The sequence below is a fragment of the Apiospora aurea genome (assembly GCF_038362705.1).
Source record: "Apiospora aurea strain CBS 24483 chromosome Unknown utg000003l_segment0_segment0, whole genome shotgun sequence".
In the NCBI taxonomy this organism is placed as follows: domain Eukaryota; kingdom Fungi; phylum Ascomycota; class Sordariomycetes; order Amphisphaeriales; family Apiosporaceae; genus Apiospora; species Apiospora aurea.
Genome location: NW_027117390.1, coordinates 2,878,715 through 2,899,031, shown reverse-complemented (window position 1 = coordinate 2,899,031; position 20,317 = coordinate 2,878,715). Strand labels below are relative to the sequence as shown.

Genomic DNA, 20,317 nt, shown 5'->3' with positions numbered 1-20,317 from the left:
ACACCCAAGTTGGTAACGCTTTATGCCGAGTGAATCCGATGGAAGCGCTGGTTCAGCTGGTGACGGTGACTCAGCAACAAACACAGGACACATTCGCAGCTGGTCCTTCGGGGCGGTCTGCCCATTCGATGGCGGGGTAGCCCAAGGCTCATTGCTATGGACAGCTACCCCAGCACCCCTTGGAAGCGATTTGAGTCGATATTAACGCTCACAAACCCATGTAAATCTTTGCGATGGTTGCCATTTACTGGTGCAATCGAATGGTTTCCTATTGGCTAAGGTTCCATGAGAGAAATCGCAGGATCGGGATGGCTGCCCATGGAAATTTCTTCGTCGCAAATCTTCGTACTTTGTCTCATCGTTCGTTGCCCCGTGTTTGACTGACCTACAGTCTTTGGTACCGCCCAGCTCAGAGTCACAGCCGGGGCCAGCTCTTTGTTTGTGTATTCCTCAGATTCGAGCAAACGAGGCTCTCAGGTATGAGTATCTTAGTAGGAACACTTTAAATGGCCATGCTGCTGTAGTTTATGGAAGATACTGCTTACTTTTCACATTACCGTCTTGCCTTGGTCTCGTGTAAAATCTCTCCATTGTGGCTTACCAAAAGAATACCAAAATGGGCGATGCTCAAGATCCCATTAACAACGCCAGCGCCAACGTCGACATGGAAGACACTCAGGGAGAAAAGGTAGGCGTACATGCGAACACTGAACACTGATAATGAAATCCAACACTCACCACTGCAGGTTTCCACGGAAGATAGCCAGTATGGGACAGTCTATTTCGATGCCGCAACTTCAACCAACCACGAGAAGCCTGAAGTCACCATTCACCCTCTCGATGCCCGGAACGGCGTGGTCGTGGAGATTACTCCCCCCAAAGAGCCATCGCGGCTGGAGTCGGCCCATGTGCCATGCGACATCGTCCTCGTGCTCGACGTGTCCGCGAGCATGGCCGAATTCGCGCCCATCATGAAGCCCGGAGAACGCAACGAGAATCCAGGTTGTACCGTGCTCGACATCGTGAAACACGCGGCTCGGACCATCATACACACGCTGGACGAGAAGGACAGACTGGGCCTCGTGACGTTCAGCACCGAAGCCAAAGCTAGGCGGCCGCTGTTGCCGATGACCCCGGAGAACAAGAAGTCCATCGAGAACATCATCAACTGGTTGCATACCGAATGGGGCACAAATATGTGGCGGGGTCTGGAGAGAGGTCTGGAGTTGTTCGGTGTAGAGCCCGATACTGGCAGAGTGCCTGCTCTGATGCTGCTGACGGATGGCTTGCCAAACCAAGGGTAAGAAGAAACACCATGCCCACCAGATCCGGATGTGTGGCTAATGAATGAGCAGTGAACCTGCCGGAGGCTATGCGCAAGCTCTCCGGGCCCGCGGTCCTCTCCCGACCGCCATCTATACATTCGGATTCGGTCCCAGCATCAAGTCGGGCCTATTGAGTACAGTGGCAGAGATCGGAGGAGGCTACTATGGATTCATACCTCATTCCAACATGGTGGTAAGTTGCTCCGAGGCCCTGCTCAACTCTGTTAGCCCATACTGACAGTTCCCAAGTGTACCGTCATCGTGAACGCGGTAGCCCATCTGCAATCCACATTTGCTACCAACTGCCGCCTGGATTTGAAGATCCGATCACCCATTCAATTGCAGATTTCGACAGCACAGGTACTAGAGATGAGGCAAGGGCACATATTCAGCGACTTTACCGTATCCGTCGTCCTTGGAAGCATCCAATACGGGCAGCCTCGGCATATATACCTGCGCTTCAACGAGAAAGTCGGCGACAACTGTGATATCAAACCAGAACTGGCCTATTCGGGAAGTGGTGGCCGCGATCATATTTTGGGGTGCGACGTGCCTATCACCCAAGCGTCCACTTTGTCGGCCAAGGAGATGGCTTTCCACCGAAACAGATCCATACTGTGCCGGTTCATTTTGTCTTTATTCCCGCTGGGTAGACGAGGATACATCGTTGAGTCGCGCGATGCGGCCAATCGGGTTACCTTGTACGGATACATGCGGGAGGCCCTTTCGGCGGCGGAAGACGACGACGATCGGTGCAACCAGGCGCTCCACGAACAGGTCGATGGGCTCATCCGGCAGGCCGTCTACGCGGACGACGACGAATGGAACGGGTGGGGCAAGCACTACCTGCTGAGCGTCTGGGCCGCGCACGCGAAGCAGCTGCGCACCACGTTCCTGGACCCGGGCGTGCAGATGTACGATTCCGAAAGCCCGCTGTTCGCCCAGTGCCAGACGCGGCTCACCAAGGCGTTCGAGGAGGAGGTTGCGCCGCCGAAGCCGAGCCGCCTGGCGGAGGCAGACCCGGTGTATTCCAGCGGCAGCGCGACACTGCACATGGGCTCGTATAGCGGGCGCTCGTTGATGTACTCACAGAATCCGTTCGCCACCCCGCAAAGCTCCCGCAAGTAAGCCGATGGTTCTGGTCCAGAGTAAGGGAAAGACCGACGTTTCCTGGGTCTCGTGATGTGGTGTAATAAGGATCTGGCGGATGGAGGAGATCCCCAGACGATGCCCGGCTAATGAAGTTGGATGAATGGATGGATTTGCCGACGAGGACGAGGGGGTGAGGGGCATGCGCGTGCACTAAGAAGTAGCGCCCCGCTACGCCATGCAGCAGATTTGACTCGGGGTGGACACAGCAAGCATCACGGCATGTATCGGAGATTTTTCTCTCGCAGCTTTGATGGGCCGTCGCGACAATGCGCCCGGAGCAGATGGGTCACTTAAAGTAGGTACGTAATGTGTATCTGTATCTGTATCTGAATACGACAGTAGATAGATCTTCGGACGCACCAGTCCCGCATCTCACGTTGCGACTTGGCCCAATGTCGAGAAGCCCATCCGTTCAGAAGATCCGTTGAGTCGCAGTGGGCCTAGAGCTAGCTATGTACTGGCCTAAATTGAAGCTCGCCACCTGCTTCAGCTTGCCTCGTTTGGAGAAACGGTCTTGGAGTCTAGGTAGAATTCCGGCTTGTCACATCAGTGCAGCCGTTTCCTACTAGCTTTTCCAAAAAAAAAAAAAAAAAAAAACCGAATTGCCGAGGTTGCCTCACTAAGTAGGTACTTTAGGAAGGGGGCCAAGTGCGACCCTGTGTCTTGGGGGAGATATTTCTGGGTGCGATTGTACCAGCACACGAATGAATGTTCTGAGTGCTGCGTCCATCCTGGCGAGGTAGGACCTGCAGAAATGTTTATACGGCGGACAAGCATCTCGGCGAGTCAACCGATTCGCAGTGCTGGCCCATCCTGACGGTAAAGTTGGACACGCTGGGACGGGAGATCGACTGACATGCAAGTAAAGAAGATTGAGGGCAGGAAGTAGCGAGCGAGCCGGCCGAGAAGAGAAGAGGAATGAACTCGTGCAGTCAGCCTTAACCTCCATCGCCCGATTGCCGGAATGGGAACCAACCTTGGAAATCAATGCCTAGTCTGACGAATGTGGAACAGGAAGGATGGGTGTGTCTTTTGATGGTGATTGACAGCATGGCAGCAGCGTCGTCCTGCAGTAAGAGTCCCATCAATGATTAGGTGTGGTGCTGCAGCCTGCAGCATGCTGGTTCTGGTTCTGGCAGGATTCGGTTTCCACTTCAACTAGAGCCCGTTCTGTCCGCCCTCGAGTCTGGCTGGATGGATGCCATCAATCAATGTCCATCTGTTAATCTGCAGGCCAAACACACCAGGCACCTCCTCCACCAGCAGCCGACGCCCATTTGCCGGCGGCGGCTGGACATTTGTCAAGCGCACGTAAAATTTCCAATGGTAGGCCGACGAGCGCAGGCGGATCGCGATCGCGGTCTCGAACCCTTGATTTGGTTGATTTGGTGCTGGGCTTGCTAGGGTGCCTCCATTGGCGGCTCCTGTCTTTTTTGCTGCACTAGTCTGCCGCACGAGGTGCGTCTAGAACGCTCCGTAAGGCACCGCCGGCTGGTGGCGTTGCGCAACGGTCGCGCGTCCTCCCTCCCTCTCTCTCACCTTGCCTTGCGACCAAGAGAAGGAAGGGGGAAAAAAAGTAAGGAAAAACTAGTTACTACCATTCCGTCCATCTGCGATACCCTCAAGCAACAGAATAGGAGAGAGCGAACGACTGTCCGAAGAAAGAGAGAGACCGTCGGCGGACCAGCAGTATCGCCATCTTGGCAACCAATGCGACTCGCAGCGTCTACGGCAATCCAGTCTCCTCCCCTCCTCCTCATCCCTCCGCCCTATCTCGGACCGAGCTAGGCTCACCAACCATCATCCACCACCAAACCTGACTTCCAGAAAAACGCATCGGCAGCGGGTGGGCGCGCTTCCTGTGAGAGCCACCTGCCACTTCAATGCGCTTCTGACACGGATTCTTGCTGGGTCGTCATTCCCTCCCTTATACCTGAACAGCAGCATCCTTCGACCCTCGACCAAACTAACCTTCCGGCCTGTCACGGCCTCTCCTCAATGATATCTTTGGTATCGCGAGACGATGAAGTCCGGCGCCCAGACGAAGCAGGCGAGCTTGGTGCCTCCGTGGCGCCTGCTCGCCCCAACTTCAACTGGCTGGCCAACTCCCGTCACGAAAACTTGACGGAATTCCAGCAATTCGTCCTCAACGTGGACTGGGCCAACACCTCGGTCGGTCCGATTGAGCAATGGTCCCAGGAGCTCCGGCAATTGCTTCGCATGGTCATCGTCGACTCGGCGCCCTGCATCATCTACTGGGGCGACAAATTCACCATCTTCTACAATGAGGCCTACATCCCCCTCATCGGCAACAACCACCCCACCATCATGGGCAGGAACGCCGCCGATGTCTTCCCCGACTTCTGGAACTTCTTCGACAAGATCATCACCAATCAGCGTCTGACGGCGGAGCCGGCACAGGGCGACGCCTCCATGCTGCTCATGGAGAGACACGGTTTCCTGGAGGAGACCTACTTCGACTGGAAACTCGTACCCCTCATTGGCGAGAACGGCCAAGTCATGGCTTCGTACGGGACCCCGCGCGACCTCACCATGCACGTCATCAACAAGCGCCGCAGCGACTGCGTGCAGCAACTCACACACACGATATCCAGGATCACCAACTTGAAGGACCTCTGGGCCACCACGCTGGCGGGGCTGAGTCAAGATGAGAGGGACCTTCCTTTCGCACTGCTGTATTCGGTCGACCAGAAGCCCAGCATGCTCGCTCCCCCGTCGAACCCAAGTCTCACCTGCCACCTGGAGGGCACCATAGGGGTCGACCAGGACCATGAGCTGGCGAAAGAGTACCTCAACATCCGCCACGATCTGGACGGCTTTGGTCCGATCGTTGTGGAGGCCCTGGAAAAGGGTGAGATGGTGGTGCTAAACTCTGACCACCCCAGTCTCTCCAAGCAGCTCAAGGGCGTCGGCTGGAAGGGCTTCGGCTTACCCAGTGGTCAGTTCGTCATTGTCCCGATCAAGCTCGAGTGCGAAATCGTGTCCTTCTTGATCGTCGGCCTCAACCCTTACCGGCGCTACAACCAGGCCTACACGGACTTCCTGCGCTATATCGGCGAAGCCATCGCGTCGCAGATCGCCAAGATCCGATTGACCGACGAGGTGAGGGAGCGGGCGGAATTGATAAAGAAGGCCAAGATGGACGTCGAAAGGAGCGAGTGGCGGTTCACCAAATTCGCAGAACGCTCACTGGTCGGGCTCGCAATCGCCCAACCTGATCGAGATGTAAGTACTGCTCACACCAGCTCGACCCTGTTGTTATTCGCTCGCCACAATACATGCTGACATACCCCCTAAGATTCTCTACGCCAATGACGCTTGGTACAGGTTTGCCGGCGTGACGCCAGGTACGACAGAGTACCCCAAGTGGCTCGAGAACGTGGTCGACGAGGACAAGCCCCTGGTCGAAGAGTGGTATTCCCGTGTTCTTACCGGGGAGAAGGGGGGCCAGTTCCAGTTCCGAGTCAAGCAGCCTTTTCGACAGGGCCATATGCACTCGGAGTACATGACGATAATGAGTGCCATTTACGCCGACCTGGACGAGTTCGGCGAGGTAGGGTCGGTCATGGGGTTGACCATCGATATCAGCGAGCAGAAATGGGTTGAGCAGCAGCTGCTTATCCGCAGCAAGGAGCTCGAAGAGTCCGAGGGGAAGTGGCGAAATTACGCGGAGCACTGCCCTCTCGGTATCGTTCGAACCGACGCGGACGGCTACGTGGAGTACGGCAACGATGCCTGGCACGGCTACTACGGCTTCACCCGTGGGGAGGTCCATGGACCTCAGCCATGGGTCCCGTACATCGACGAAGCTCAGGTCGAACCCTGGAAGGAGTGTTGGAAAAGCCTCCAAACGGAGGCGCACCCCTTGTCGATGGAACTCAAGCTCAAGCACAAAGTGTTCCGGATGGAAGACGGGGACGAAATTATCGAGAGCTCCGTCTGGGTCCTGGTGACGGGTTTCACCGAGTTCAAGGCGGACGGGAGCGTGGACTATATCGACTTCTGGGTGACCGACATCAGCGCGCAGAAGCTGGCCGAAAAGCTCCTGACGGACAAGATGGACGAGGCGATCCGGCTCAAGACCCACCAGGAGCGGTTCATTGACATGATCAGCCACGAGATCCGAAACCCTCTCTCGGCGGTGCTTCATTGCGGCGAGGAAGTCGTGGAAGCGATGCAAAAGTGTCTGGACGATATCCAAAACGTCCCGGACTCAGCAGCTTCTGCTTCCCCTAACGCCCTTACTCTCAACAGCCTACGGTCGCATCTCGATAGCGCCATCGATTCGGCCAATACGATCATGTACTGCGTCCAGCATCAAAAACAGATTGTGGATGACGTGCTTACCTTGTCCAAGCTGGATGCCGACCTTTTGGTGGTCTCGCCCGTACCCGTTCAACCAGTAACTCTGGTCAGGACGTCGGTCAAGATATTCGAGCCGGAACTTAAGATGACCGGAATATCACTGACGATAAGCGAAGACCCGTCACTACAGGCCCTCGGGGTAGACCACATCCTGTTGGACCCCAACCGATTCCTTCAGATTGTCATCAACCTCGTGACGAACGCCATCAAGTTCACCAAGAATGCGGCGGTCCGAAACATCGACATCACCGTTTCCGCACTCGCTCAGCCGCCAACGGAACAAGACCTCGGGGTCGAGTACGTGCCACGTCGGTACGAAGAGGCGAGGCCGGTCAGCCCGACGCACGAGAACCGTTCGGAGTTTGACGTTTGGGACGAGGTCGTGTACCTGTGCTTCAGAGTCAAGGACACGGGTAAAGGGTTGACAGAAGAGGAGACGGCAGTGCTCTACAAGCGGTTTTCGCAAGCGTCGCCCAAAACCCACATTGAGTACGGCGGCACGGGGCTCGGCCTGTTCATCTCGCGCCAGATCACCGAGATGCTGGGCGGCCAGATCGGGCTGCACAGCGACGCGGGCGACGGGTGCACCTTTGCGTTTTACGTCCGGACGCTCAAGGGGTCGGCACCCCGACGTGCCTCGGTCTCGGTCGAGCCCATCATCCAGATGACCCGCACGCTGGGCCTCACGACGACCGCGGCCCCGCTGGTCGTTGCGCCCGACCAAAACGGTGGCGCCCCAATCGACTTGAAACTCGTCCCGACTGTGGCACCACCGGGGCCGTTAGTAACGACGGCGCCCAAGGTGGACCGAATGGTGCTCGTTGTGGAGGACAACCTGATCAACCAGAAGGTTCTGTGTAAGCTGCTCCGGAAACGCGGCTTCATTGTCGAGGCGGCGAACCATGGCCAAGAGGCGCTCGAGTTGCTCGGGCATCCTTCCCTGACGCCCTCGCCCTCATTGGAAAAGGAGGAAGACGTAGAGGACGCCAAGCGGGAGCTGCGGGACGTCTCACTTTACAGGCGGTTCGAGGTGATTTTGTGCGACATCGAGATGCCCGTCATGAACGGCATCGAGTTCACCAAGTCGGTCCGGTCGCTTGAGGAACAGAAGGAGCTGCCGGGCCACAAGCCCATCATCGGCGTCACGGCCAATGTGCGGGGGGAGCAAATCACGGCGGCGATCGAGTCGGGCATGGTGAGTTATCCCCTAGTGGTATGCGCAGAAACTGCGTCCCTTTGACGTGGAGACTAACAGGTTGCAGGATGGCGTGACGACGAAGCCGTACAGGATCGACGATCTGATTGCGCATATTGACCGCGTGTGCGAGGGACTGCAAAAGAAGGACAAGCGGAAGGGATGATGCATCATACGGAAGGATTGGACTTTTTTTCCCCAATCAGCATCCACGGTATCCGTCCGTTTCCAAGTCATTGCGCACTCCGACCGAGTTTTTCCCCATATTCGACCAGGGTCACCATTCCGACCGAGGCAGGTCACGGCACGCGAAGCGACGAGCATTCACCGCTTCTCGTGGGTTCTCTAGAGGGCAGGCAGGTCGTGTGAGCTTGTAAGATATAACAGGCTATATCGGCGAAAAGGAAACAACAAGATGGATTACGAGGCACTGCGCATTGGATCTCACGGAACCATCCGGATTAGTGGCGCCCGCCGGAAAAGCAGCCCAACCTGCAGAGCGGCTATACGTCGCAACTTTCGGGATACTGGGATGTCTTTGAGATGGTATTCCGCAAAAGTAGGTAGGTTTCAGCGGGAAGCCGAGCCGTGCATAGGCAAGTAGATGCGTGCGAAGAGGAATTGGGTGCTCCGTTGCCAAAAAGGCTGTGCACTACCGATCCACGGGGAGTTTGGTCGCCGCTGCGACGGGCACAGCATGGGAGACTCGCCAATCCCGCAATCCAATTGAGGGAGAGATATCGGAAGCTGGGGCAAGGCTGAGGGATTCATGTTTTGAAATATATACCACACTGGAGGTTTTTGAGACCAGACTGCTTGTCGGTCGATTGGCATTTGCATTTGCATCACGTTTAGACAGAGGGTGCAGACCCGTCATGGAGGGGCGAGGGATCAAGATAGCCTTGGTCTGTGTATTTTTGGAGGGGTCAAAAAATGGGCGACAGACGCATCTAACTGGAAAGAAATTCGCATGGCAATTGCATAGCATCCTGGATACCTACCTAGGTGGGTAGCATTGATTCTAATTAGTTGAGAAACCCTAAACATTCAAGTACAGTAAATACGCTTCAAAAGAAAAGCATGTCGGACGAACATGCTGGATTCGTTGCTTACCCGTGGTGTTGGATAATGTCTACAGTATCCTTGGGCGCATTGCTTGTCAGTGTCAGTGAACACTCAGGGCACTAGGTTAATACTAATGGCCCCTGGATTTTAGCGGATGGTCGTCAGCAGGCAAAATGGCAGCAAGACAACATAGCCATTCTCTCTGGGATAAACATAGCTTCTCCACAACGAGCACAGTAGATGATTCTATATGTGTATACATATTTGTCCCTTTTTCTGTCTTTTTCTGTCTTTTTTTTCTCTTTTGCCTTGGCTACCGAGCTTTCCCACCCATGGATATCCGAGTGTCTGTTCTGAGAAGTAACGAAAGTGGTGATGCAATGGCGTACAAACCACGGGCGCTCCCGAGCACTAACATTCCCTGTGCAAGCGTCAATCGAGCCGCATCGTGGTCTTGCATCCCCCCCTCCCATTGTGTCCCTTTGTCCATGATTGCGTACAATGAACGCGATCGCATTCCGTCATCGATCGATCAGGATCTCGGCGTCGGAGTTTCGATTTCTAGTAGCAAAAGACGAATATAGAGAGGCCAGGGATAGATACGATGTAGATAAAAGGCGCTGGAGCTCCTCTCAAGCAGAGTTGCAATCCCATCAGCACTGCTGCTACTGTGACTCGACCGACTTATTGCCAGCCGCACCATTACAGCAAACAAGCCCGTTAACAGTTTATCAGGACTATAAGTCAGGATGGTTTCCAGCAAAGGTCAGACATATACACTTCTGCTATACTCTCTGAGGGTACCATTTGGACTCACATCTTTCTCTTTCCCGTCTAGGCAAGCCCACCGACCCGGAGCTGCGCGAGGAGCTCAAGGAGGAGATCAAGGCCGAGCCCAACAAGCCGGGCGGCGGGGAGGGGCAGTGGGCCGCCTGGAAGGTAAGTTGGTGGGACTCTTCTGACTTTCAGCTTCCACCATGCCATTTGCGCCATTTATTCTTCACCCCCAACCAGCATAATCTCGGATTAGCCCCCATTACACCATCGAATAAGGTCAGCAGCCCTTATAGCTCAGTGGTAGAGCGCGTCACTCGTAATGGACCTGTGATCCGGTGAGGATAACAGCGACAGATAAGACATGACGAGGTCCGTCGTTCAATCCGGCGTGAGGGCATCCATTTCCTTTTGCACTTTTGCTCCAAGCGGCCTTTCGCTTTTTTGTTTCCCTGCTCACAGCTCACAGAGTTGTGGGGGAAGCAGAATGTTTACCGCAGCCATCAGACCGCAGACCTCTCACAATCTGCTGCTTGTTGATATCTGGCCAGTGCCAGGGTGTGTGTGTGTGTGGCTCGTGTGGCTGGTCCGGTTAAGCTTGATTGAGGCTCACTGCACACGAGCCACACAAGCATACACACACATGCACATACCGTCGCCCCATGCCATCAGATCACATCTGACATGTCGAGATAAGCGGCGTTGGTCAGATCAAGGTCCGGCTTTCAATTCGGAGCCGGGACCCCCCTCCCATCTGATTTTTCCTTCTACCCCAAGTTTTTATTGAAACCCTTGTTTTTTTTTTTTTTTTTTTTTCCCTTTCCCCGGCGGCTCTGCGTCAATCTTTCCGTAGCCCATGCATAACTAGATTCATTCGCTTCTCCTACTGACCAGATCCGAAGGCCGCCAAATTGGCCAAGGAGTACGAGAAGCAGGGAGGCGATTACGAGAACGAGGCCAGGTCCAAGAACCAGCCCAGGAAAGGTGCCCCGCGAGCCAAGAGCGAGGGGCAGAAGGAGGACGAGACGTGAGCAGATTGACGGCTTTTCGCATGTCGTGTATGTCGCTGCCTTCTAGTCCCGTCCATCTTGACGATTACTGATTCATTCGCCCGAAGTACGGATGTGTTGTCAAGTATGACACGGTTGTAATGATCACCATAACGACCAATTCAAACTGCTCGTTTCTCGTTTCCACCGCGAAGCTAATTACCTATGTTAAGAGTACGGAGTCCAAACTAAAGACCGGATTGATGACAGCAAATCAGATGATTGAGTCAACATCAAAACATGGTTTCAGTTCCAACCGTTCGGGCATTGGTTGAATAACTCCTAAAACAGTAACGTCCGCATGATCTTCTGCCAGTGACCAGTCAAGAATGGAATAACCTGTGACGCGACGGAAGTGGGTAATAAGCGATGGAGGAACGAGCGGATGATATATGCCATAGGGAAAGGACGCAACAGATGGATGGCAGGTTTCTGGCCAGCCCGTGGGCGCCCGTTGCCGTACCGCGGTGACCCTGGTCCCGTCGCCTAGCTGACAACCCTGCATCCTTTCCCCTCGGGCAACTGCGCGATCCGGGAACCGGGCGTCCATCGCCATTGAACAAGGCCATACATAGCTCAGGCTCCTCTGAATGGGATGCCAGAGTATCAATACTCTTCGGTATTCTTCTTACACTCCAGAGGATTGAAGATATTCCGTCGCCATTCTGGCGAAAACCGAGACAGGTTCAATTTCACGTTGCCAACGAAGCTGCTGCGTGCCTTCTATTTCGAAGGGCGCGAGGCGTATGTGTGTGTGTGTCCGTTGACCAGAAACGGTAGGTGGGGTTGAGCTGTTCTTCATCCTGGACGCCTGCCACCCCTGATTTGCAGCCGCCAAAGGGAGGAGGAGGGGTGATATGATGTCAGATAGATGGGATGGATTAATAAACATCTGATTGACCTTCGCCGTCTCATATTCGTCCTCTGGGCAGGGTTGTCACTTGTGTTTCGGCACCATAGCCCAGCGACGGCATAGACGAGCCACCATGGTCTTCATCAGGCCCTACCAGCAGTCCGACTTCGAGGCCTGCGCTCACATTGTAAGTCAGCTAGCTACACACACACACACACACCCACCCCGCACCACCGCCCGACAGCTCTCTCACCAGGAGCCCGGCAACTTTCGCCCCATGCGAACCTCTTCCCGCCCCCATGTCTCGAGAAAGGACACAGGAAGGAGGGGAGTGGTAAAGACGAAGACGAAGAAGGATAGCTGACACCCCAAAAAGTGCCGCGCCACCCTCCCCCCATCCCTCTCCACCACCCCCGTAGCCGCCAAACTAGCCCCCCTACATCTGGACGCACCAGTACACGCACCTGTCCCCCGCGACGTGCCACATGCTGGTAGACGACGACGATGCCCAAGATGAACCTTCCTCTCATTCAGCCTCTTCCGGCGGCGGCGGCAAAGTAGTAGGCTACTGCATCGGCTGCCCCGACGTCTTCGCCTTCGCCGACCGGTACCCCTCCTACATCACCACCATCCTCTCCCCCCACCGTCCCCCCGCCCCCCTCCGGCGACGAAGACGAGCCCTTCTGGACCCCCAACGACACCACCCTAACCCCCCGCCGGCCTGGCCCCCCTCTCCTCCAAGAAGCCCAACCCCGCCGCCCTGGTGCGGCTGGCCTACGACCCCCGCAAGCTGCTGCAGCTGGACGATACCCTCCAAGGCCTGCCGGCGCAGGGCTGGCGCGCCACCATGCACATCGACCTGCTCCCCGCCTACCAGCGCCGCGGCTGGGGCCGCCGCCTCGTCGACGCCTACGTCCGGAGCGTGCGCGCGAGCGGCGCCGAGTACGGCCGGGGCGCCTGGATCGGCATCGCGCCCGACAACGCCGGCGTCGTCGCGTTTTACGAGAAAGTCGGGTTCCGTCTGGTGGTGACGCCGCCGCCGCCGCCGCCGTCGTCTGCCAACGACGAAGGCGAGAATAGTGGTGGTGGTGGCGGCGGCGGCGACGATGAAGATGGCATCCACATGGTCCTCGACATCGCAAAGGCTTGATCGGAAGAAAGTCTCGCGTCGGTCACTTCACATATTGGAATACAGCGAACGAAGCATGCAGATCATATCTGGTTCGGTGCCATAGTGTGTATATATGACATCGACACTATTTTCTCAGTTGATGTGCTCTGAAAACTTTTGATACATCAGGGTGAAATATGCGAGGCCTGGACAGACCCAGGCCCCTTCACCTCCATCCACACACACACACGTACTGCGTCTCGTACATCCGATGAGAACCCGTGAGGGGCCAGGCCCTCTGCCTCCTTGCTCGTTCATCCAGTCTTTGCCTGCCAAACAGGACAAGCTTGCTTCCCCCCAACCCAGATTTCTTGCGCCCACAAATATGCAGTGGTGTCTCCTTGGCCAGTATGCCCCTAATCGTAAGAGTAGAAAAAGAAAGACAAGATTGGTAAAACCCCGCCGTTTCCAATGTTGTTGTGCATTCGTCAAGCCTGTTCACCCTTCATCCCCTCACGTACATAAATTTTCAGCCCCAACACTTGAACTCCGAGACCAGCCCGAACAAGCGTCGAAACTCCCTAGAGCATGATACAAAGAAACAACAATGGAAGAAAAGAAAAACCAGACAAGAAAGACACTAAGGTATAAACAGATGAAGTATGCGTTACCCAATGCCGGGTAGAGAAGGGGGGATTGGATCATTCATCATTACTTTTCGAAGGAAAATGGCCAAGGCTACATCAGATCATGCCACCAGGCAGCACTGCGCTGGTACGTTCTCGGTCCTTGCCATTCTGCGTGACTACCATCCGCGAAGCCGGAGGTCCCACGCTGGCAAACTGGCCGTTGCTGTTCGGTGCCCCCACTGGGCGGTTGAGCTGCATGCCTTGCGCGTCCGAGGCCATCTTGCGGAGCTGACGGGTGACAGGCTTGTCCGCGACGTCTTCGTCGGCAGTGTTCGTCGAGCTGGAAGGACGACTAGACGGGGCACTCGTGCTGTGCTCATCGCTCTTGCGGCCTACCAGTGAGCCAAAGATGGTCCTAGTCTTTGACCCTGGTCCGTCCTGTCTCCGTCTGGGGTTGATCGGAGGCAGAGGTGGCGCAAAGTTATCCGACTTGCTGTTGGACCTCGAACGGCTGTTGCAACGGTCCCGGTTGGCAGAAGCCTCGGCGGGCAGTGATACGGTAGGCACGCGAGAGGTGGACATGACGAATTTCGGCTCCGAGATCTCGCGCTTCTTGACTGTGCGCTTCATGTTGTCATTGAGCCCTGGGACCTCGGTTCCATCCGAGTTAAGACCAGGGTTGGGTGTTTTGAAGGCGCGCGGGGATGCGGGCAGACCAGCAAATGATGAGGGTATGGGCGAAATGGGAGAGGGGTTGCCCAGCTCCGAGTCTTGGACAGGCCGAACCCGTAGACCTTGCTGCGTCCTCGTAGACGAGCCTCCAGGCAAGGCTTGCGGAGGCATGTGTGGCGAGCGTCGGATGTCCGTTCCAGGCAGACCAGGGGAGCGCATTGGCTGGGGAGTGTCTTCGTTCGACACCAGTAAGCGGCCTGGCGGCGAAGAGCCGTTCCTCGACCGACTGGGTCGGCTTCCGGGACGCTCGCGGCTCGAGTCGGAGCCGCTTCTGTCGTGATCCAAGGGCGCTGTGCCTCTAGACCCGGAACGAGAGACGCTAATGTTGATGGAGTCCTCGCTCGGCCTTCGCTGGGACAGGGGCAGGGGAGGTTTCCGATCTCGGCTAGGCGAACGTTGTGTAGGGTTCCACTGGTTGGTGGGTGTTGCACGCCCCACAGGAGGCTCAGGCAGGCTTCCTTGTGGTGGTTGGCGGCGCTGTTGCATCTCAGCTTCCTTTAATCTCTGGAGCTCTCGGCGAGCCTGGCGGAACGCGCGGATTCCGGCATGCTGTTCGCCGTTGCCTTCAGACTCGTTTCCTCCAGACGCGTCAGCCATCGCCTCCCTGGCCGCATCTTCCCTCATCGAGGACGGTGAAGTAGGAGCACCAGCTCCCGCCATCTTGTTGAGGCTGGATTTGTTCCTCAACAAACCGAAGGGGGCCGCTTTGGGCTGTTGGGCATTCGATGGTTCCCTGTTATCTTGGAGGGCTGGGCTAGTAGTCGAGCCGTTGTCCAATTCCACATACGAAGTGAGCTTTTCGCGGACGCGGCGGGCGCCGTCAGCGAGTTCTCGTGCAAAGTCATCCGCACCCCGAGACTCCCTATTAGCGTTAGGATTGCCTTGGGCTGGTGGCGCCAGCTTATCTGCGTCGGCATTTGATGGAGCGGTGCTGTCATGCTGAGGGTTCCAAGACGAGGGGTTGTTCACGAGATCCCGGTAGTCGTTGACTTCGTCGGCGTAGTGCCTGTCGTTTTCTTCGGTGGCGGAAGTAATGCCGTAGATGGAAGAGCCACCACTGTCGGCTCGGAGATGCTGGCGAACCATGCCGCTGAGCCCCGCTATGGCACCAGGACCAAGGGTCGGAGAGTCAGCTGGCGTGAGCTGATGCTGAGGTGACAGAGACGCCGGCTCCGTCGTTGGAGATGGTTCGCCATCTGATCTGCCGCCAAGGGAAAGTGGCGTGGGCAATGCGCCGTGCCGAAGAGCAGGATGCACCGGATGCACCTTGTCGACGGGGCGCTCAATATGCAACTTGGGACCGCTAACTGGAGAGGCATCCGAGTCATCAAAGAACGTGGAAGCACTAGGCTCTTCCACCAGCGTTGGGGTTGTCTTGATCTCGAGCGGTTGTGGTGTGGATGCAGATCCGCGGGAGGCATTGGACTCGGTTCGGAACCGCTGGGTCGGTGTGTCGCGGCCTTGCTGGAGCTGTAGTTGCCGTTCAGCGAAGCGAGACTCATCGTACGGCTGCGATGGCTTCTGGAAAACTCCCAGGGCAGTTGCCTTGCCACGATCGTTGGGCCCGATGGGCAGCGCGGCAATTTCTTCGCTTTCGCTAATTGGGGGCTCAGAGGCGGAGCTCCCGCAAGACTTCCGTTCCGGCTATCACTACTGCCAGGGGCTCGAATCCCCAGATCCGGTGTCCCAGACCCAGATCTCGACGTTGGGCTCATTGACCGCAGTTGTGGGGCACTAGCCTTGGACAGAATCCTGCGGTCTCCGAATAGACGATCTGGGAAGCCCGTGGCTGTCGGGGATGGCGAGGCTTGTGCGAGATCAGGAGTTCGTGATCCCAAGTTGCGCTGTCGGTTTAGTGTATCTATTCTGGACAGGGCCGAAGCTTGCTGCTCCTGAAGCTCGTGGTTGAGGCCTGTTTCGTAGAGGCGGCGCCCTCGCGTGAAGCTTCGTTCCAAAACTGGTGTCGAACTCGCAGAAGTCGGAGCAGTAGAACCTCCTTGCCAGTCCTTTACGGATGGCGTGGGCTGTTGTGATGTTATAGATGTGGCGGCTGTGGAGTTGCGCGCCATAGAAGGTATGGAGGACTGGGTCGAGTTGGTTTCCCGCTTCCGGTTGTAAGAGGTCGAGAATGGTGATTCGGAGCGCGGATATGGCTCCTCCATGGAAGGCCTCTGGGAGCCTTCCTCGCCATCGTCGGTGGCGCCTTCTAACGACTTGCGCTTTTGTTCATCTCGCTTCCATTTCTGAAATGCCGATAGAGCAACGTCGTCGTCGTACAGAACTCTACCGTTCATGCCGCCGCCTCCGGCGGCAATCTTGTAGACCTTTTGTCTTCCACCGAATAGATTGTTGCCCTCCGTCGGCTTTGCCCTCGTCATGATGCTGCCATGCGTTGAATCGTTGTCTGATGCGTATGGGTCGTTGCGAGCGAAAGGTGCCCGGATCGACTCGACTTCTGCTATGTCTGTCAAGCCTCCAAGAGCTGAGAGAGCACCAGCTGGCCCGAAGTCCTGCATCCTCGACTGCCGTTTGGGAAATAGAACACTGTCATCGAGCGCCTTTCCGATCTTGGTGCTGGGGTCGTCCTGTTCCCGGAGCATGGAAAATCGAGCGGAAAGGCCTGTCATCAGCAAGCTGGTGCGGAAGTCATCTGAAGACGGGAGTGCTGATGAAATGTCGATCTCGGGCTTTGGTTCCTCCTGCGGCTTCTTTCCCTTCCTGAATCTGAATCCTGACGACTCCGACTCCTGCGAAGGCCGGGGCGCGGCCGCCTCCTCCTTCGCCTTCTTCTTGGTTCTGAACCTGTTCATCTTGCTGGTGGTGGGTTTTGGGTGTGCTGAGGGCTGGTTGTGTGTAGTCGCGTGCTGCCAATGTCCGACGCGAGAATGACTGGCGAGAGACCGCTCGATTCAAGGAGCTACAGACACCGTGTTGAGGATTCCATCAAAGAAGTGAAGGCGTAAAATAAAACTGTAGATGCAGCAGTTGCCCAGTATTTCGAAAGAGCCCGGGATGAAGGCACAGTGGCCCTTGGGGCAGAACGGAATAAACGGAATGCCTATATTAAAGAGTTGCACGCTCAGTATAGTCTCTCAGGTTTCATGTCAGACTTGCCGAGCGGACTGGTGCATCGGCAAATGAAGCCGACTGACACCTCGCAACCAGTATCCATGGACGGGAGGAACACTCCAACTTGTCGGTGCAACCTCACGAGGGGGGCCGACAGGGTATAAAACTGCCAGTCAATTGACAGGAAAGAAAACAATTGGGTAGTTTACCTGTAGACTGGCCTGCCGGCTGTAACGAAGCTGTTTCACTTGCTAAGCTTCTAGTTGTTTGTCACAAAATGAAGCATGAAGTTGGGCGACGGGGGAGGTTGACGATCACACGGCCCAGCGAAGGGTTTCTGCTGCTAGTTTGATGTACGGAGGTTTTTCGTCCCAACGTGGAAAAAAAGGTTCGACGGTGCCTCTTGGAACTTGCGCGTGAAACACCAAGATCTGATATCTCTTGCACTCGTCGGAATCGAAAAATCGAGGCCTGGTCTGCGCGTCCTTTTCTTCGCAATTGTCGTCGTTTTTTTTTTTCTTCGTCGCCGGTTGCTGTCGTGCTGGAATTGCAGGTGCGTTGTGCGACGTGGTGCAGTGTCCAATGGTACCTGCAGATTAGGCGGGCGGCAGCTGAGACTGCGATTTCTTCAGGGGAAGCCAAGTACAGATTGCTGGAATGGAAAATGACCCAATGTTGTGATTTGAGTCGGCTTGGATGCCAGAGAAAGTAGCCGTGATACGGTGTTTAATGATGTGTCGGAAATTGCTCTGTAACCAAAAAAGGCCCGTGTTTCTGTTGTGGTTGATCGCTGTGTCGCTGTCGAGGTGCCTATTGTTCTCTTTCTCCCCGCGGGTCGGATGGGAGAGGATTGGTTGGTTGGGGTGGTGCCAGGGCGGCCTGAGTTGGATGAATGAATGAACGACTGTGGTGAGGACTTCCAAGAAGAAAATGGAGTAGGGAACGAACAGAAGGGAGAGGTGATAGGTATCGTATCGCCTGCAGGACGGACAACGAGAGGAAAGAGGCGAGGGCAGAGGCAGAGCAGGAGCCAAAAGTCTGGTAGACATTAGACTCGGTTCGACGCACGCCAGTCAGTCAATCAATCGCGGGCCATTGGACTGGCTGGCTAACTGGACCTCGCAGGTGTGGACTTCCAATCAATGGAGGTGACAGCGAGATTCAACCCAAAATGGATAACCTGAGCGGTGGAAATTGACTAGGGACTGGGGCCGGGCGACTGGTGACTGGTGACTGGGTGCAAGGATGCTTGGGCATGGGCCACTGCGCTTCCCAGTTGAGTGAGGTTCTCTTTTCTTTTCTTTTCTTTTCTCTTTTCGCCAGGTACCAGACCAGGGGGGGTGAGGGGGCGTGCCCGAAGTGATGGTAACATCCTGACCGGGAGCGTGGAGGGGGGGCTAGGCAGGCCGCTAGGGGGAGCCAAGCACACAGTAGAGAACACTGTCGCAGCCATTGCTACTGCTACTGCTGCTGCCTGTCTAACCTAGCTGCTGTCCCTCCCGTCCTCTCCTCCGTCCATTGCTGCGGCGATCCCACTGCAAGGTGCACTATTTAAACGATAAACCCCATCGGCTGCGACCTGGACTGCATGATCGTTATTCCGCGTGGGCATGCTCCCACCACCAGCTGTGCCGGACGTCGGTGATACGATGGTCGATGGTCGATGGTCGGCCATGGTCTCATTGTCCGATGACGAATATTTCCGCAGAGTGGCATGGCACGATTAGACGTGGTCGCACGCCGACTGGAAACTGTCCATCCACCTGATTCGTCAAATTACATGATGCCAAAACTACATGCATGTACATACCTAATCTGAAGTGCCGTCTTGGGATGAGACCTGGGGTGAGCACTGGGAAGGAAAGGGTGCGAGAGAGTGACATAACAAACGCCCCGTCCCTAACGCCCCGTCCCCTATTCTCCTTTGCTTCTAATCTTCTTTTCTTTTGCTCGTAGGTTTGCTTTTTATACGCATGTCTTTCTCAGCTAAGACTTGCATGATTTGGGTAATTGACGGAGTGAGCGATACGTCCTTGCAATTGGTGACAGCACTGGATGCAGAGTATTCCTTCTTGCTTCAAACGATCTACTATGCATGCATCGCATCGACGGCGCAGCTGTGCACAAAGTTCAGTACAGCTGACACGTCTAGGTAACCATCGCATCTCAACTCAACTCATCATGAGGACCCTTCCTGTAGGATAAAAGCAAGCATCAATGTCAATGTAGGTATCAACGATTGCGTAGGCATCGGAGTAGTTTGGATTCTGAGGGTTCCAACGCTGAATTGATCAATCGATTGATCCTTCCTCTCCCAGCGTGCGCCAACGATTCGGTGGGTTGGCCCTTGCCTGGTGCCTGGCTGACTAGCGGCCGTCTCGCCGTTGCTTCCCACTAAAACGCCCAAGGCTGACAGGTTTCCCTCTCGCTGTTTCGCGTTATGCTCAACTCAATTCTTCCTCCGGCACCCGCAGCAGCCCGTCTTGTCTGACACCTGCATATGCAGATTCTTTTGCCTTTACCTCCCGCCTATTTTAGAAACGGATGGAGTGACAGAAAACCGACAGCACACTGTGGCATGCTGACGACTCTTCATCTGTGATTGTACGATTGCTGGATTGCAAGCCAGGTCGCTGGTCCCGCGGCCGTGGATTGGCTTGGTGGATCTACTGACGATATCCTCCACCAACTCTCCGCCACCACTTCTTGGGAATCGGTGTCCGCTGGGGCAATCTCCCCAACTTCATAGGCCCATCTGGTCCCCGGCACTTGGGAGACGACGATCGTGGCTTCAACAGCTCGCACTATTGCACACTGGCCACTAACTTTTATGGTGTACTGCCCGAGAGTGGATTGCTAGGCTTGGCTTGGCTTGGCTGTCGAACCATTTTCTCCGTTGTCTTTGCATAACCTCTCACCCAGTCGCCAGGTCGTACAGTCTTGCGATGCGACTTCTCATACCTGCCTGCCCTTGGGA

At 55.8% G+C, this 20,317-nt stretch overlaps 5 protein-coding genes across 5 annotated transcripts; 4 read left to right on the top strand and 1 right to left on the bottom strand.

The window, feature by feature from the left end:
• Nucleotides 1–616: 616 nt before the first annotated feature.
• On the top strand, nt 617–2,453 carry PG986_004766 (uncharacterized protein; the record flags this gene model as incomplete). The annotated part of the gene is made up of 4 exons (XM_066840988.1): nt 617–688; nt 747–1,300; nt 1,356–1,518; nt 1,575–2,453. The coding sequence occupies 4 exons, from the start codon at nt 617–619 to the stop codon at nt 2,451–2,453; spliced, it is 1,668 nt and encodes a 555-aa protein (XP_066703615.1).
• A 2,022-nt stretch (nt 2,454–4,475) lies between these two features.
• On the top strand, nt 4,476–8,224 carry PG986_004765 (uncharacterized protein; the record flags this gene model as incomplete). Its single annotated transcript, XM_066840987.1, has 3 exons — nt 4,476–5,723; nt 5,797–8,058; nt 8,126–8,224. The coding sequence occupies 3 exons, from the start codon at nt 4,476–4,478 to the stop codon at nt 8,222–8,224; spliced, it is 3,609 nt and encodes a 1,202-aa protein (XP_066703614.1).
• A 1,648-nt stretch (nt 8,225–9,872) lies between these two features.
• PG986_004764 (uncharacterized protein) lies at nt 9,873–10,928 on the top strand (the record flags this gene model as incomplete). Its single annotated transcript, XM_066840986.1, has 3 exons — nt 9,873–9,888; nt 9,962–10,062; nt 10,800–10,928. 3 exons carry the CDS (start codon nt 9,873–9,875, stop codon nt 10,926–10,928), a joined length of 246 nt encoding a protein of 81 aa, XP_066703613.1.
• Nucleotides 10,929–11,932: 1,004 nt separating this feature from the next.
• Nucleotides 11,933–12,949, top strand: PG986_004763 (uncharacterized protein; the record flags this gene model as incomplete). Its single annotated transcript, XM_066840985.1, has 3 exons — nt 11,933–11,986; nt 12,255–12,452; nt 12,542–12,949. The coding sequence occupies 3 exons, from the start codon at nt 11,933–11,935 to the stop codon at nt 12,947–12,949; spliced, it is 660 nt and encodes a 219-aa protein (XP_066703612.1).
• Nucleotides 12,950–13,653: 704 nt separating this feature from the next.
• PG986_004762 (uncharacterized protein) lies at nt 13,654–17,081 on the bottom strand (the record flags this gene model as incomplete). The annotated part of the gene is made up of 2 exons (XM_066840984.1): nt 13,654–15,868; nt 15,976–17,081. The coding sequence occupies 2 exons, from the start codon at nt 17,079–17,081 to the stop codon at nt 13,654–13,656; spliced, it is 3,321 nt and encodes a 1,106-aa protein (XP_066703611.1).
• Between the last annotated feature and the right edge of the window lie 3,236 nt (nt 17,082–20,317).